This window comes from Netta rufina (assembly GCF_964035555.1).
Source record: "Netta rufina genome assembly, chromosome: 4".
Classification (NCBI taxonomy): Eukaryota; Metazoa; Chordata; class Aves; order Anseriformes; family Anatidae; genus Netta; species Netta rufina.
In genome coordinates, this window is record NC_140127.1 from 36,614,211 (window position 1) to 36,626,909 (window position 12,699).

The 12,699-nt window shown below is 40.2% G+C and overlaps 1 protein-coding gene across 1 annotated transcript; it reads right to left on the reverse strand.

Annotated features, from left to right (window-relative positions):
• Positions 1-234: 234 nt before the first annotated feature.
• ZNF330 (zinc finger protein 330) lies at positions 235-11,989 on the reverse strand. Its single transcript, XM_084286737.1, has 10 exons — positions 11,848-11,989; positions 9,383-9,512; positions 9,102-9,121; positions 8,925-8,995; positions 6,710-6,789; positions 5,813-5,939; positions 4,988-5,092; positions 2,808-2,854; positions 1,607-1,724; positions 235-964 (listed from the first exon to the last, which is right to left on the reverse strand). Exons 2-10 carry the CDS (start codon positions 9,500-9,502, stop codon positions 687-689), a joined length of 966 nt encoding a protein of 321 aa, XP_084142863.1. The 5' UTR covers positions 9,503-9,512; positions 11,848-11,989; the 3' UTR covers positions 235-686.
• Between the last annotated feature and the right edge of the window lie 710 nt (positions 11,990-12,699).

Sequence of the window (12,699 nt, forward strand, 5' to 3'; positions counted from 1 at the left end):
ACATTTGTGTTGAAATAATAATTCTGGCTATCTGGGGGTGCATTTTTAATAATTACATATGGCCCTAATTATTGATATCTTGTACTAAAAATTGCCAGAAGGATAACATTCAAGTACTGAGAGAACTACATTGATCTGCCTTACCTACATAGAATAGGAAGTTATTTTAATGCCAATTTACACTGTGTGCAAGCTGCTTTCCAACTATTCAGAAGTCATCAATAGTTATCTCAATTCATTTGAGAATGCAGTTGACTTTTATTGTGCAGAAAAAAATAGTCTACAACCCACCAATACATTAATCTTATGAAATCAGTTAACAATTATTGTAAAAATAACTTAATTTCTGATGAGCAAATGGAAACAAGTTGTACAGCCCTCCCACATTCCTATGTTGATAGAGGTAAACAGCATTAAACTGTTCCACTCAGTAGCTGAAGGACAACACCACTTCAGCTGGTTAGGGGAATAAAAATATTCCCATTTTCTCTCCCAAATCGCAAACCCAAGAACGGTTTATACCAACAAATGTCACTTGGAGTTACTACAGATGTCCCACACTCTTCATTCTCAAACTGTGATATGTAAGTACCTGATAAAACTATCCTACTGGCATGTATACAACTCATAAGTGAAACACCTGCTTGGCTCCTTCCCTATCTTTTTAGCCCACTAGCATGCTGAGATTAATCTTCAGGTTCCTCATAATGTGCATACCCACTAGCATAAGTCCTTCCTAAGCTCAAGTTGCTGAATACATCCACGGTCTCTGTATCAGAATCCTTCCCTCCCTCATCATTGTCATCTTCATCATCCTCTTCTGCTTCGTATTCATCATATTCATCCTCACGATCGCCTGCATCTCCAGCCTTGCTGGAGGAGAGGTTCTTCCAGTACGCATCATAACCAGAAGCTCCATCTGCATCTTCACCTCCAGTCTGGCGGCCGAACTTCAAAGAGCGTGCTGCAGGCAGAGAAAAACCATCATGCTCTCACTCCTCAATACCAATTTGAGCAAAGTGTCTTGACACTTTTCCGTCCTGGTTTACTATTCAGCTAAGAGCACACAATGCCTGTCAACCTTTGTCTAAATCTGACATTTTCAGATTAAATCCATCCTCCAACAGAACCTTTCCACTACATGCAGTCTCTCTCCATGCAGCCATGTTTGTATAATCAATAACTGCTTCCAGAGTACAATTTAGATTTTAGGACATACCTCCAGTACTCCAGCCAAGAAAACCTGTAATTGGATGTGCTCCATGAACACAGTACTTATTCTGATTTATTAAAGAGTAGATAAGAAATAGATTCTACACGTGTCATCAAATGACACTTCTAAATTCATTAGCCTGTTGTTTATAAATGAAATAAAGGCTTAACTGGGGATCTAAAATCTCAAGCTAAACAGAAACTTTTACTATGTTAGAATCAACTAACAATTAAGAATGACTGCTCAATTCTAGAGACAATTTTTTTCTCATAACAAACACAACAAAACTTTGTAAAACAGCTGAAAGTAACCAGAATTTTCTCAGTGTTTCCATGCAGAAAAGTAGTCACCAGTGATACCTATACAGCTTGTTAGCTAGAGAAGCAGGCTTACTTGACATGCTCAGGTCCTTTGTCTGCTGAGTTTCGTGGCCGCATTTAGGGCAAGGAGGCTCTTTTCCCTTTTCCTGCTTAAAAACCTTACTTCGCACATGATCGTCACAAAAACAAGCCTGTGGGGTGAAAAGAGAATGAAAAGGCTAAATGTTCTAATCATAAAATCTTCAGCAAGAAGCAGGCAAAAATGTGTCTAACAGCAGCAAAATTTTCTGGTTGAGATTAAACTTTAATGAGCTCTTATCTGCAGTGGAACTGGAATCTGCACACTACTTAGGAGCTGAACTGCCGTGTTAAATGTTGTTTCATGGTTACCTGGGGTAGAGACTGCAAAAAGGTGCTGATAAACAGGTAGAAATAGTAACATATTCAAGGACTGGATTACATTGCTGCCCACAAGGAGCCTGGCACTTCCTGGTTTACCTTGGCAAGCTTAAATAAAATACAATCAGATACGCACACCAGAACATAAATATGCAGCAACCCGAAGGCAAGAATTAAATTGAAACTTCATGTGTTGAGCACCAGGGTGCCAGTGAAGATATATGGAGAAAGAAATAATTTGAATACAAAATTGATGCCATGGCGACTCTGGAGGAAAAAGAAAAAAATGGCGGGCAAGAAAAATAAGAGCAGGCAATGAACCAGTACCTGGAGAAATCTGGGCAATGCTGATGGTGAAGCAGGTGGTACTTTTTATACAACATTACTCCTGACTGTGTAAAAACAAAAACCTGTTTTTAACAAATTAGCCTGTGCATGTGTAAAACTGGAGATAATTCTTTTTGGATTCATGCTGCAGTGTTTTCTGGTCAGATCATCACTTGACTGTTTGCAAAAACTTTTAAAATTCTCTTAGCTTTATGATAGACCAAAACATATTCCAAGCCTTGGATTCTGTTTAAGACCATAGATTTGTCTTCTTGAAAAGGTCCAAAAATGGTACAGCCCCAGTTTAAACACAGAGCCAAAGTCAAGATCACCTTACCTGGTATGAGGATGCACAACAACAGCTTGTGGTAACAAGCAAACAAATAAAAGACTTGCATAAGTCTATGCCCAAGCTTCAGAAACTAATACAAAAACTGAGTGTTTTTGAATAATCCAGAGGAAATCATGACAAGATTTGGTACTGGCCTTGGAAGTTAAGGAAAACAAGTCTACAATCATAGCTACTTGCAACTGTCTTTACTCTTTACCTTACAACGCAGGCATGAATGCTGCCCAAGCCTGTTACAGGAAACACCTGCAGAAGAAAATCAACATGTAAAACTCATTACTTGGAAACTGCAGATCTGTAATTTTTGTTAACATTCTGTAGAAAAATATGTAACAATGCAACAATTTGGGGCATTTGTTTTTAACTCCCTGAAAAAGTACACTTTGGAAACATGAATCGTTTATTTTACCATCCAATACCTCCTTGACTTTATTTTACTAGATCTTTCAAATCTAAGCCTCCGTGCAATAAAGCAATTTGACACTAAGTACAAGTTGAAGAAGGAGAAAGTGTAATCGCTCTTGAGTTTTCACATTTTTAAAAACAGAAGTTCCAGATTCAGTTTGATGTTAGGAGATTTTCTTGCTTTTTCTTGTACCACAGTGTCACAAGGAGGAGCACTAGCATGTTACAGTCATCTAAAAAAATGCTCCAGCAGCCTTTATCTCATTTAAATGAAACTTGAGGGCACTTAAAGCTTGCAAATTTCAAACCTAGTAATGTTATTTTGTTCTGTATTTTCAGTCACATCCTCAGGAAATGTACTTTATTGCATACAACTTTATATAAAAAAAAATATGCATCTGTGTTAACAAATGACAGCTGGTACATGAATTGTAAAGAGTGGAATCAGCATTTGCAAAATCTAACTTGTCTTGAAGCTTCAAACTGGTTTCTTCATTCCACTAGAGGGAGTATAGTAAAGGCAACTACACAGGAATTGCTAGCAGCATGAGGCTGGGGAAGAGTTCTTCCTTAACAAGCACCAATACATATATTGTTGTGAGTCTCTGCGCACATACTCAATCTCTCCACCTCACCTTACACCTATGATCACAAAGCTTTTGAATCTGAAGTAAAAGAACTGAGTTTTCCACATGAGCAGGATAGCTGTGGGAATCAGGACTCTGTCATGCATTGAAAGATAGAATTGCAAATGCTAATGCATATATATTTAAAAATTTCTAGAGCATCTCTGCATTAAAAAAAAATGTGTTGTAAAGTAACAGATTTTTTTCATAGCCAGAATGGGTTTTAGACTACAATTGTATGACCACATTTAAAGTTCACATGATTTATGAAAGGTCATGTCTTATATTTCTGCCTCTATCAAGACTGCACGGTGCCACAAGATGCAGAACACAGTGAAAACCCTCAAAAAGGACTTTCTCCATTCAGGGTGTGACATCACCTCTGTGAATTAAAAGCTTCTAACAATCAGTGAAAAAATATTCTTGTGGAACAGCTGTTGTTGCTTCAATATTGCTATGCAGGAAGATATTCTAGCAGAATATATCAAGGAATTCAGTCATGAAAATAGTTGGCAGACAAAAAAGGATGAGAGAGAAAAAGGAGATAAGAAATTTCTAAAGACAGACTGTAAAACTGAAATTCCCAAATATTCTGAGTTGGGAGAATCAATTAGGCCAAGAGACAAGAAGTCTTAAACTACCCGTTTTTTACTCTGTAGAAGTGTTCATGTGTCAACATTTGATGAATCTGCTGACATGCATGTCCACAGTCCACTGGTCAGAGAAGAAACTAGCAATGAGTTCAGGCTTTGGATAAACATGATTTTGTCCCTTCTATGCTCACTCTGTCCCAGTAAACCTGGTGATCACCGCCTCCTGAGTCATGGCCTTCCTTGGGACTTGCTGCTTTTGCAAAATCTACAGGTGCCAACTTTTCACCAATATACAGACCATCCTTTGTACATCCAGAGCAATCTGGGATGTTTTAGCCAGCCTAGATACAGATGGCAGGACATTAGGACAGCTGCTTTTTTTTTTTTTTTGAGAAACAGGTATCTAGAAAGTAGCTCATCATACAGTGAGAATTGTGGAAAAGAGCTCCTTCTTGCCTGCAGAGCTTTCAGGACTAAAAAATCAGCATTAGCTGGTCCAGGTGCTCAGATGTAGTCCTGGCCACTGTTAAGAGGGTAACTTTAGACTGCCACCTATGATCTAATAGTGAGAAAGGTCACAGAACAATAGCCTAGTGTAGATATCATGAGCAAGCACTTAAGAAATGAAAGCTGTTTCCTCCAGAGCAAAAAGCAGGCTATTTAGAAAAGGCTCTGGAAAGCATTCTGGAACACAGAGGAAGTGATTTGAGAGTCTGTTTAGCTTGGGAGAAAGGGACTGCAAACTACTAACTTACATTTAAATGTCTCTGCTTCCAAAACTTGGCAGCTGGCTTGATGTTCAAACTGATCATCTTCACAGAGGAAATTGTGGCAAAAAGAACAGGCAAACATTCTGCCTCCTAAAAGATTTATCAAGGCAAATTAATCAGCAACAGGCATAGGCTCCAAGTTCTGCTCCACAAACAATTTAGGCAATTCTATGTAGTTTTGACTGAAGCCTAGTTCTCCCCTCCATCACGGGCTTCAACACAAACTTCTAAATTAGACACTAGCATCCATTATTACACTGAAAAATACTATGTTTCCTACAAGACAAGATAACATAAATACAAAACAAGTATTACTCCTAGTCTTTTTTATTCAACTATGACATTTGAGTATTCTTAAATGGTATCAGACATTCTCTCATCCACAGTCTCCTTCCCTCCCATTCCCTCACCTCCGATGCCCACTAAAATACACATTTTAAAGGATTCCACAAATGGAGGTTAGTATGGTTTGCCAAGCAACTGGGAATCCAAATACCTGAACTAGTGCAGATGAAAGGATTGAGAATGGCAACAAATTGCATGTTGACAACCAGATGCAGTGCTTAATTACGTGAAGCATTCAGCTGATAGGACAGTTAATTACATAAGTGTCCCTGATTTAAGCACTGTGTGTTCTCAGGCACATTATTTATATTCCCCACTGCATGAGGTCTGTTTTTCTACTGGGGAGAATGCTTTGCTTTGATCAAATGTACTCAGCAGTGAAGATTAAAAATGCTATGTTAGGGGTACAGTAACTTAAGCAATGTGAGGGAAAAGTATAGGTTAGTTTAAGTGTAAGCTACCTACCATGATCCCAGACAGTTCTTTCACACTCAATACATTCTGCATCTGCAAGAGGGCAGATGCACGCATGTGTGCTGAGACACTTCCTCCCGTGACACACCCAAGCCTCACAGAAATCACAGATTGCACCCTGCAATTACAGAAAGATAATTGGGCCTTTTACGATATCTAGAGAAACTCTTATTCTATAGCCCTGAATGCATTCAAGTATCTGTTCTCTCAGTGGGTTCATTTCAGGTGAGCAAGAGAGTATGAAACAATCAGTATTCCAATCAAGCCACTCCAGGGTTCATCTTCTTTTGTTTGATGCTCATTTGTGCACAACTAAATATAACAAGAAAAAAAAGCTTTTCCCCCTTTTGTTTTTGCTTTTTAAGTTTCCTAACTGAAATCTTACACGTGAAGATTGTCTTCTAGCTGAACCCTGAGATTCATAAATTATAGCAATATTCTGGCAAAAATACAATTTCAAAAATAAAGCCCTATATTCTGATAGCTGAAATCACTTGTTCAGATTTTAAACCATGCTATATTAGAACACAAACTCCACAAAGTTCAAATTACTCATCAGAAATAAAATCATATTTTTTCACTTTAATTAAAGTGAGATCTCCAGCTAAATACTAGTTTTGTATAGTTGAAGAAACCTCATATGTAATGAACTACCATGTACATGCACACACACAAAACTAACAAAACTAATTCAAACTAATTGATGAGGTTGAGTTTCCAGCATAATTGAAAAATCAGCTTTGTAATGGTAAGAAAAGAGAAAAATCTTCATGTGGTACATGCTATCATTGCATAAATTTGTTATATCTTATTTTAGAAAGATTTGAATAAAGAACCCCATGCTGCAAAAAAAAAAAAAAAAAAAAGGCTGTCATTTTGTATACGTACCACCATTGCTAGTCCAGTACTGTACACACCAGCATGTTTTATGACACAGTCTGAAGACTTCATCATGCATTTGGTTTTTCCTGTTTAAAAAAAGTGGTAAACAACCAGGAGAAGAGTACATAAAAAAAAATAAATCAAGAAATTAGAAAGAATATTCACATAAGAGCAGCAATTAAATCAAACACCAGTACTTAATTCTATATCTTGGTAAAAATAACACAAATGTTTGTGAACTGTAACCTAACCTTGTATCACCTTTAGATCAAATTAATTATGTTTTGTTTTCAGCCAAAATCTCTTGCCCCAGTGCCGAGATGAAGCAATCAGTTGTCTTGCTGTATATTTTGAGCTATGCTGAATATATTGGCAAGAATTTTAAATGTCAAAACAAAAAAAAAAAATAAAGGTGCAAGTCAAGCAACAATATCTCAAAAAGTTGCATTTAAAATTGCTGCCAGCTTTATCCCTCCATAAAAGTGATGTGGCCATAGCTGATGCCCTCTGGAAAGAAAAAAGAAAAAAAAAAAGTAAATGCTTTAATTACGTGAGTATTTAGATACTTTTTTTTTTGCGTGTGTGTGTATGATTTTTTTTGAAGCATATGAGATGAATTCCTAGGCAAAATAATTCTCTTTACATGCAGGGATTGGATGGGACTAAAAGCCACAGTCTGCACTTCAAAATCATTCTGATACACACAACCAACTAGGGTGACAACTTTTCCTTAATCCTTGCTTCTGATGTAAGTAGCTCTACCACAAAGATCCATACTCTGTATGTAGTTATGCAAGCAAAAAAAAAAAAAATGTAATTAGCTCAGGTTATTGCACTGGGATTTTTATCACAGGTTTAAGCTGAGCTGCTGCAGACCCCTTTGGTGTCTCTGTTATTTCCTCCTTAGAGGAATCAACAAAAGGATGTTCCCTGCAAACCTACTGAAGAGCTAACAAAACCAAATTCTACTCTGCAAACGCAATTAAATCCCAGTATGCAGCATCAGCAGCAGAGTTTTGATTTAATCGTGTCTCAGATGCCAAATGGCACTGAGGAATGTCCAGATCAGATCACCAGTGGTCAACATGAGGTGGCGGGGATGTTGCTGGGACTGGGCCAGAGCAATATAGCTACCATGCTCCCATCCCTCAGGGACTTCTCTAGGAAAGATAATGTTTGTTTATGGGGCCTGTCAACAACACTTGATTAAGCACCAAACAGTTCTAATGGTCTTTGTCCTGGCAAACCCTAGAGGACTCAGCATTGTTTTGTGGTTATTAAAAATGCTTTTGTTTCAGAAACATCCTGCAGATTAAGATAAATTCAACATATGGGAGTCAACTTCAGATGTATAATAGACTGTAAAATACACAACGTGTTTTTAGTACTTCACTACGTGATGACAGAAAGAAGACTTATGAAGGGTGGTGCGCTGCCATTGCACACAGTCAGCCTGGCTTCCAGACACGCTCAGTATCTGCAGGTTCCAACAAAGGCACTGGAAGCTGCAAATGTCAGCAGCTCTGAGCTGAGCATCAGACTACAAAACAGCCAAATTGCTTAATGACAAATTGAAAATCTCTGAGGATGTGTTGAAACAGTAAAACAACAAAAAAAACAACAAATTATTAACCTCCCCTGCAAGCAAACAGTTGTTTACGTAAATGGGCAGTTTAGCATGATTCAGAACCCAGTTCTATCACAAGGAGACTTTCTCTTTCTTCTAACACATAGAGTTATGTGCTCACATACACAAACAGCTTATGTTACAAAACCACGTAAGGAGAATAATGCACTGTTGCTTTAATTGATATCAATGATATTATCCCCAAAATGCCTTATGTATTAGTGCCTTTTTGGCAGTCAGCTCTTTTTAATCTTTGTTGTCACTAGGAAACAATACTGTATATAGTAAATCTAGGGAAAAAAAGTCAGATGTTCTCAGTCCCAAAAGGCAGTGAGACAAGTTCTTCTAAATATCAAATACTGAAGACAAGCCCATGGCCCAGACTTGCAAACCCTGGAGGGTCAGAGGTATATGCATTAGTTTGCATGATGAAGCAAGAACCTCTTCTCAAGGAGGATATTCGCAACAGGTTTAAAAGAACCTGCTCCAAAAATTGCAAACGTGTTTTAAGACAAAGGTACTATAACTGCTAAGAGTTTAAAAACACAAAAGGGACTGTGAAATAGTATGTTTACCTTCATTATTTCCACTTACCACACTGTGCACAAATGGGTAATTTTTGAACAGAGTTACAGAAGTAGCAAAAAGCTCTATTCTTCTGTCGTCTAGGCACATGGGAAAAAAAAAAAAAAAGAGCATTAAACAAGACTTGCAAAATGTTTGAAACCAGTTAATGCTAAACTGATGGTTTTAGAAGGGGAAAATATTTACCTTTGGCACTTATCACATTCCTAAAAAAAAAAAATAATAATAATTATTAGTATTTTTATTCTGTATGAGCATAAAATGTACAGACCCCCTCAGGAACTCTGAATTAAATTCTGATTAGAAACCAAACTTTTTATTCAAGTATTATACCTCTGATGCAAATGTAATTTTAAATGTAGAGGAAGAATGGTATTCCAGAGGTATTAAATACAGTTAATGTACTATCACCGGTTTTATGTAATATAAAATGCAGTATTGTAATATAAAATTTTAAGTTATTTTACCATTGAAGCATTACAAGGATGTTTGGCTAAATCTATGTTGGCTTTTGAAGCCCTTATCTGCTTTTCACGTTCACGACGGTTCTCAGCTTTCTTACGCGCTCCAGTCTTCTTTTTAGGCATTTTTCACCGTCTGTGGGATAGAAAAAGGTATGTAGTGAACACACGCAACATGTACAATATACAATACATGTTAATGCACGGATACGGATGACACATCCAGCACAAAATCTGAATCTTGGAGTTACCATCTGTTATCTATGTTTCATCTCCATTCACTTCCTTTTCAGAGTTTCTTTTCAAATGTAGAATACGGGTCCAGTCCCTTGGAAGAGTCATGTGTTGAACCATGAAGAATCTAGTGATCTGAAAAGAACTTTTGCTGTCCTACCCTTTGTGCTTAACTGTCTTTGAAGTGCTTTGCCTTTGAAATAATGTTATGCTTTGTATAACTGTTTGCAATGGGCCTCTGTTTTAAGATCACCTTGTTGCCTGTTTAATAAGGACAATATTCAGCTCATTCTTGCTTCTCTCTTCTCATACTCACTAACTACTAAAATCAGTTAAAAAGCATTCTTCAGGTGAGTGAGTCACAGTGTACTGCAAACATGCAAATTTCAAGCTTTGTGAAAGCTTAGGAAGCAAAATGTCACTATTCTAGACTTAAGAGCTATGACAAAGGGATGTTTGAACTGCAAATTTATCATTCTAGCACATTAGTAATAATGAGATGAGCATGCACCGCTCTAAAGATGCCACTGATTCCCAAGAAGGGTTTATTCTAATTTAATTGCATCTGGTCGGATGTGTCTGTTTTAACTTTCCAGGAGGGAGCCAAGGCAATGCAGTGGTGAGACTGTTGGTAAGTCGATCAGACCGCGGTGCTCGTCATCTCCACAGTAAACTCTGTGGACTCGCAGTGATAGAAAGAGAGGCAACTCCAACTTGTCACCTCAAAACCTTCATTTCCATTTATGGAATTTTAAGAAAATCGCTATAGATTTTGGGCTTGGCAGCAATCGGCTCACATGATGGGACAGCTCTGCCAAAGCAAAGTTCTGCTGATTCCAGTAGGTCTCCAGGTGGCTACAGGGGCCACTGGTGTGAGAGGGAACCGGAGGTACCTGCTCTCCCCAGCCTCATCCCTACCTCCCAGCTGACATGTAGGAATGTGTGCTGGCATCTGCAAGGACAGCTGCAGCATCAACAGGCAGTGAACTGTAGCAGCTTAAACTTAGAAGAAAAATTGGTATCTTTTCAAAAGGTCTTATGAAATAAACCCAACAATCCTAACTTTCTGGAACAAAGAAATATATAGTCCTGACCAAATATTAAGATTTGTTTTTGATAGCACACATAAATCAGTTTGCTCAGCTGTAGCATTCCGCACCCTGTTTATGTTCTATTAGTGTCATATTATGTAGTCAAAATGGTATTGCTAAGCTGCCTGCTGGCAACTGTCATTATTCTGGAGCATGACATTTCTGACACTGGGAGTCCAATATGAGGTTGCACGCTAATTTTCAAGCTGCTTGAATGCTGATTTAACAATAGAATCGAATTGTTAGTATTTATACCTTGACTTCTTCACATTACCTCATAATCGAAAGCACTGAGAAGACAAACCACCTTCATAAGAAACAGTCTCTCAATGACTACTGAGGACACAGATTATGAGAAATGTCAAAGACAGGAGTTCTTTAGAAAGCCGTGCTATCAACAACAAAAATGCAATGTCAGGTTCTTTTAACAAAGCTATTAAATTAATCCAGGCTCTCGAACACCAAACAATAAACACCACCACCCCACAGATCAATATTCTATCACTCTTTCCCTCTGAGCTTCCATGTAAGATGTTTGTCTTTGCCCTAAATTATGGATTTTTAGGGAACTGGCCATCTTTTAATTTTCTGACTACAGCACAATAGTGTTATGATGTCAAAAATTACGAAAGTAAAAAATGTTGTTTACCTGCAATTCCTTTCCAATCAGGGTACTGTACCTATCAAAAGTGTTGATTAGTATTTAAAGTTCCTACGCAGGATGTTGTGCCTACGGTTTTGACAATCCTGTAATCTGAGGCTGGTGGATGACCCTGGCGGATTCAGGCACCACAGCACTGTTACCTGATGTTTGGACTGGAAATGCGAAATGCACAGCACTATCTGCCACGCTGCGTGTGCGTGTACCCTGCTTCTTTCCATCTAGAGATGCCAGAGAAGCCACCCAGGACATAGGTCCACGCCTGGACGCCTCCTCAGCCCAAGGAGGCACGAACCTGCCGACCTACAGAGCTCCTGACCCACAACCAGGTCCTGAACCACCGCTCCGTCTCTCAGGGCCCCGCCCGCAGGCCCCGGCCGGGCAGGGCGCCCCAGCAGCACGCCTCAGCCCGGGGCGAGCCGCCCGGAGCCGCCCCGCACACCCCGCACCCGGCCCCCGCCCGCCGCCCGCCGCCCGCTGCCCACCTGCGCCTGGGCGCCGCCCGGCAGCCGCTGCCCGCCGCTCCCCCGGCTCCCGGCGGCGGCCCCCGGCAGCGGGAGGAAGCCGGCAGCGCTGCTCGGCCCGGCCCGGCCCCGCGCCGAGGCACGAAGGTTCCGCTCCAGCCGCCGTTAGGGCCGTTACGGCCGTTAGGGCGGTTGGTGGGGGCCGTTGGGGCCCAGCCCGCCTCAGGGCCGCGTAACGCCGCTTCTCCGGGCTTGCGCCTCCTCGGACACACGCACATGCACACAAAGAGCTGCTGCCTCCACATGGGTGTCCGTGTCCTGAAGAGAAAGGAGGAAAAAAAAAAAAAAAAAACGTCTTAAAAGAGGGTTGCTTTTTTTGCCGGCCCTATGTAACGTAACGTTTCTCCTCCCTGGGAACGTTCCCTCGGCATTCCGGCGGCTTTCTCCTCGCTGGGGATGTGCCCGGGGTGTGCCTGCGGCTCTGTCCTCGCTGAAAGGTCCTCACAAAGTGTTTGTGCGGGTGGCATTGCTCGGTGTCACCCCATCACTAATGCCTGTGCGCTTCATGGCAATTGTCCTTTCACTGAAGAAAAACCAACCGTTAGGACACGCTAATTGCAACCATTACTTGTGACTGTAGCCCATTAAGGTTGGCACCTGAAGAGTTCTCTCTGAAAACCTTCATTAGTAGCTCCATATTTTCTCAAAATAAAGCCTTGCCTAATCTAACAGCAGGCATACAACGCAGCAAGCAGGGATGTGATCAATCCCATTACCACCAAAGCCCTTGCCGCAGACCAGCCTGCCTTTGGGGTCTGGATCCGGGTCTGTTCCTCAGCGTTTTCCACTGCTGTCCTCACTGAGCTGCCAGGA

Coding starts and splice junctions, on each gene's coding strand:
- ZNF330 (XM_084286737.1), bottom strand. CDS start 9,502: ATGCCTAAAAAGAAGACTGGAGCGCGTAAGAAAGCTGAGAACCGTCGT. Junction 2,855..4,987: donor GGAAGCAGAGACATTTAAAT/GTAAGTTAGTAG, acceptor TTTCTTCTGCAG/GTGTTTCCTGTAACAGGCTT. Junction 1,725..2,807: donor ATTCATGCCTGCGTTGTAAG/GTAAAGAGTAAA, acceptor TTCACCCCACAG/GCTTGTTTTTGTGACGATCA.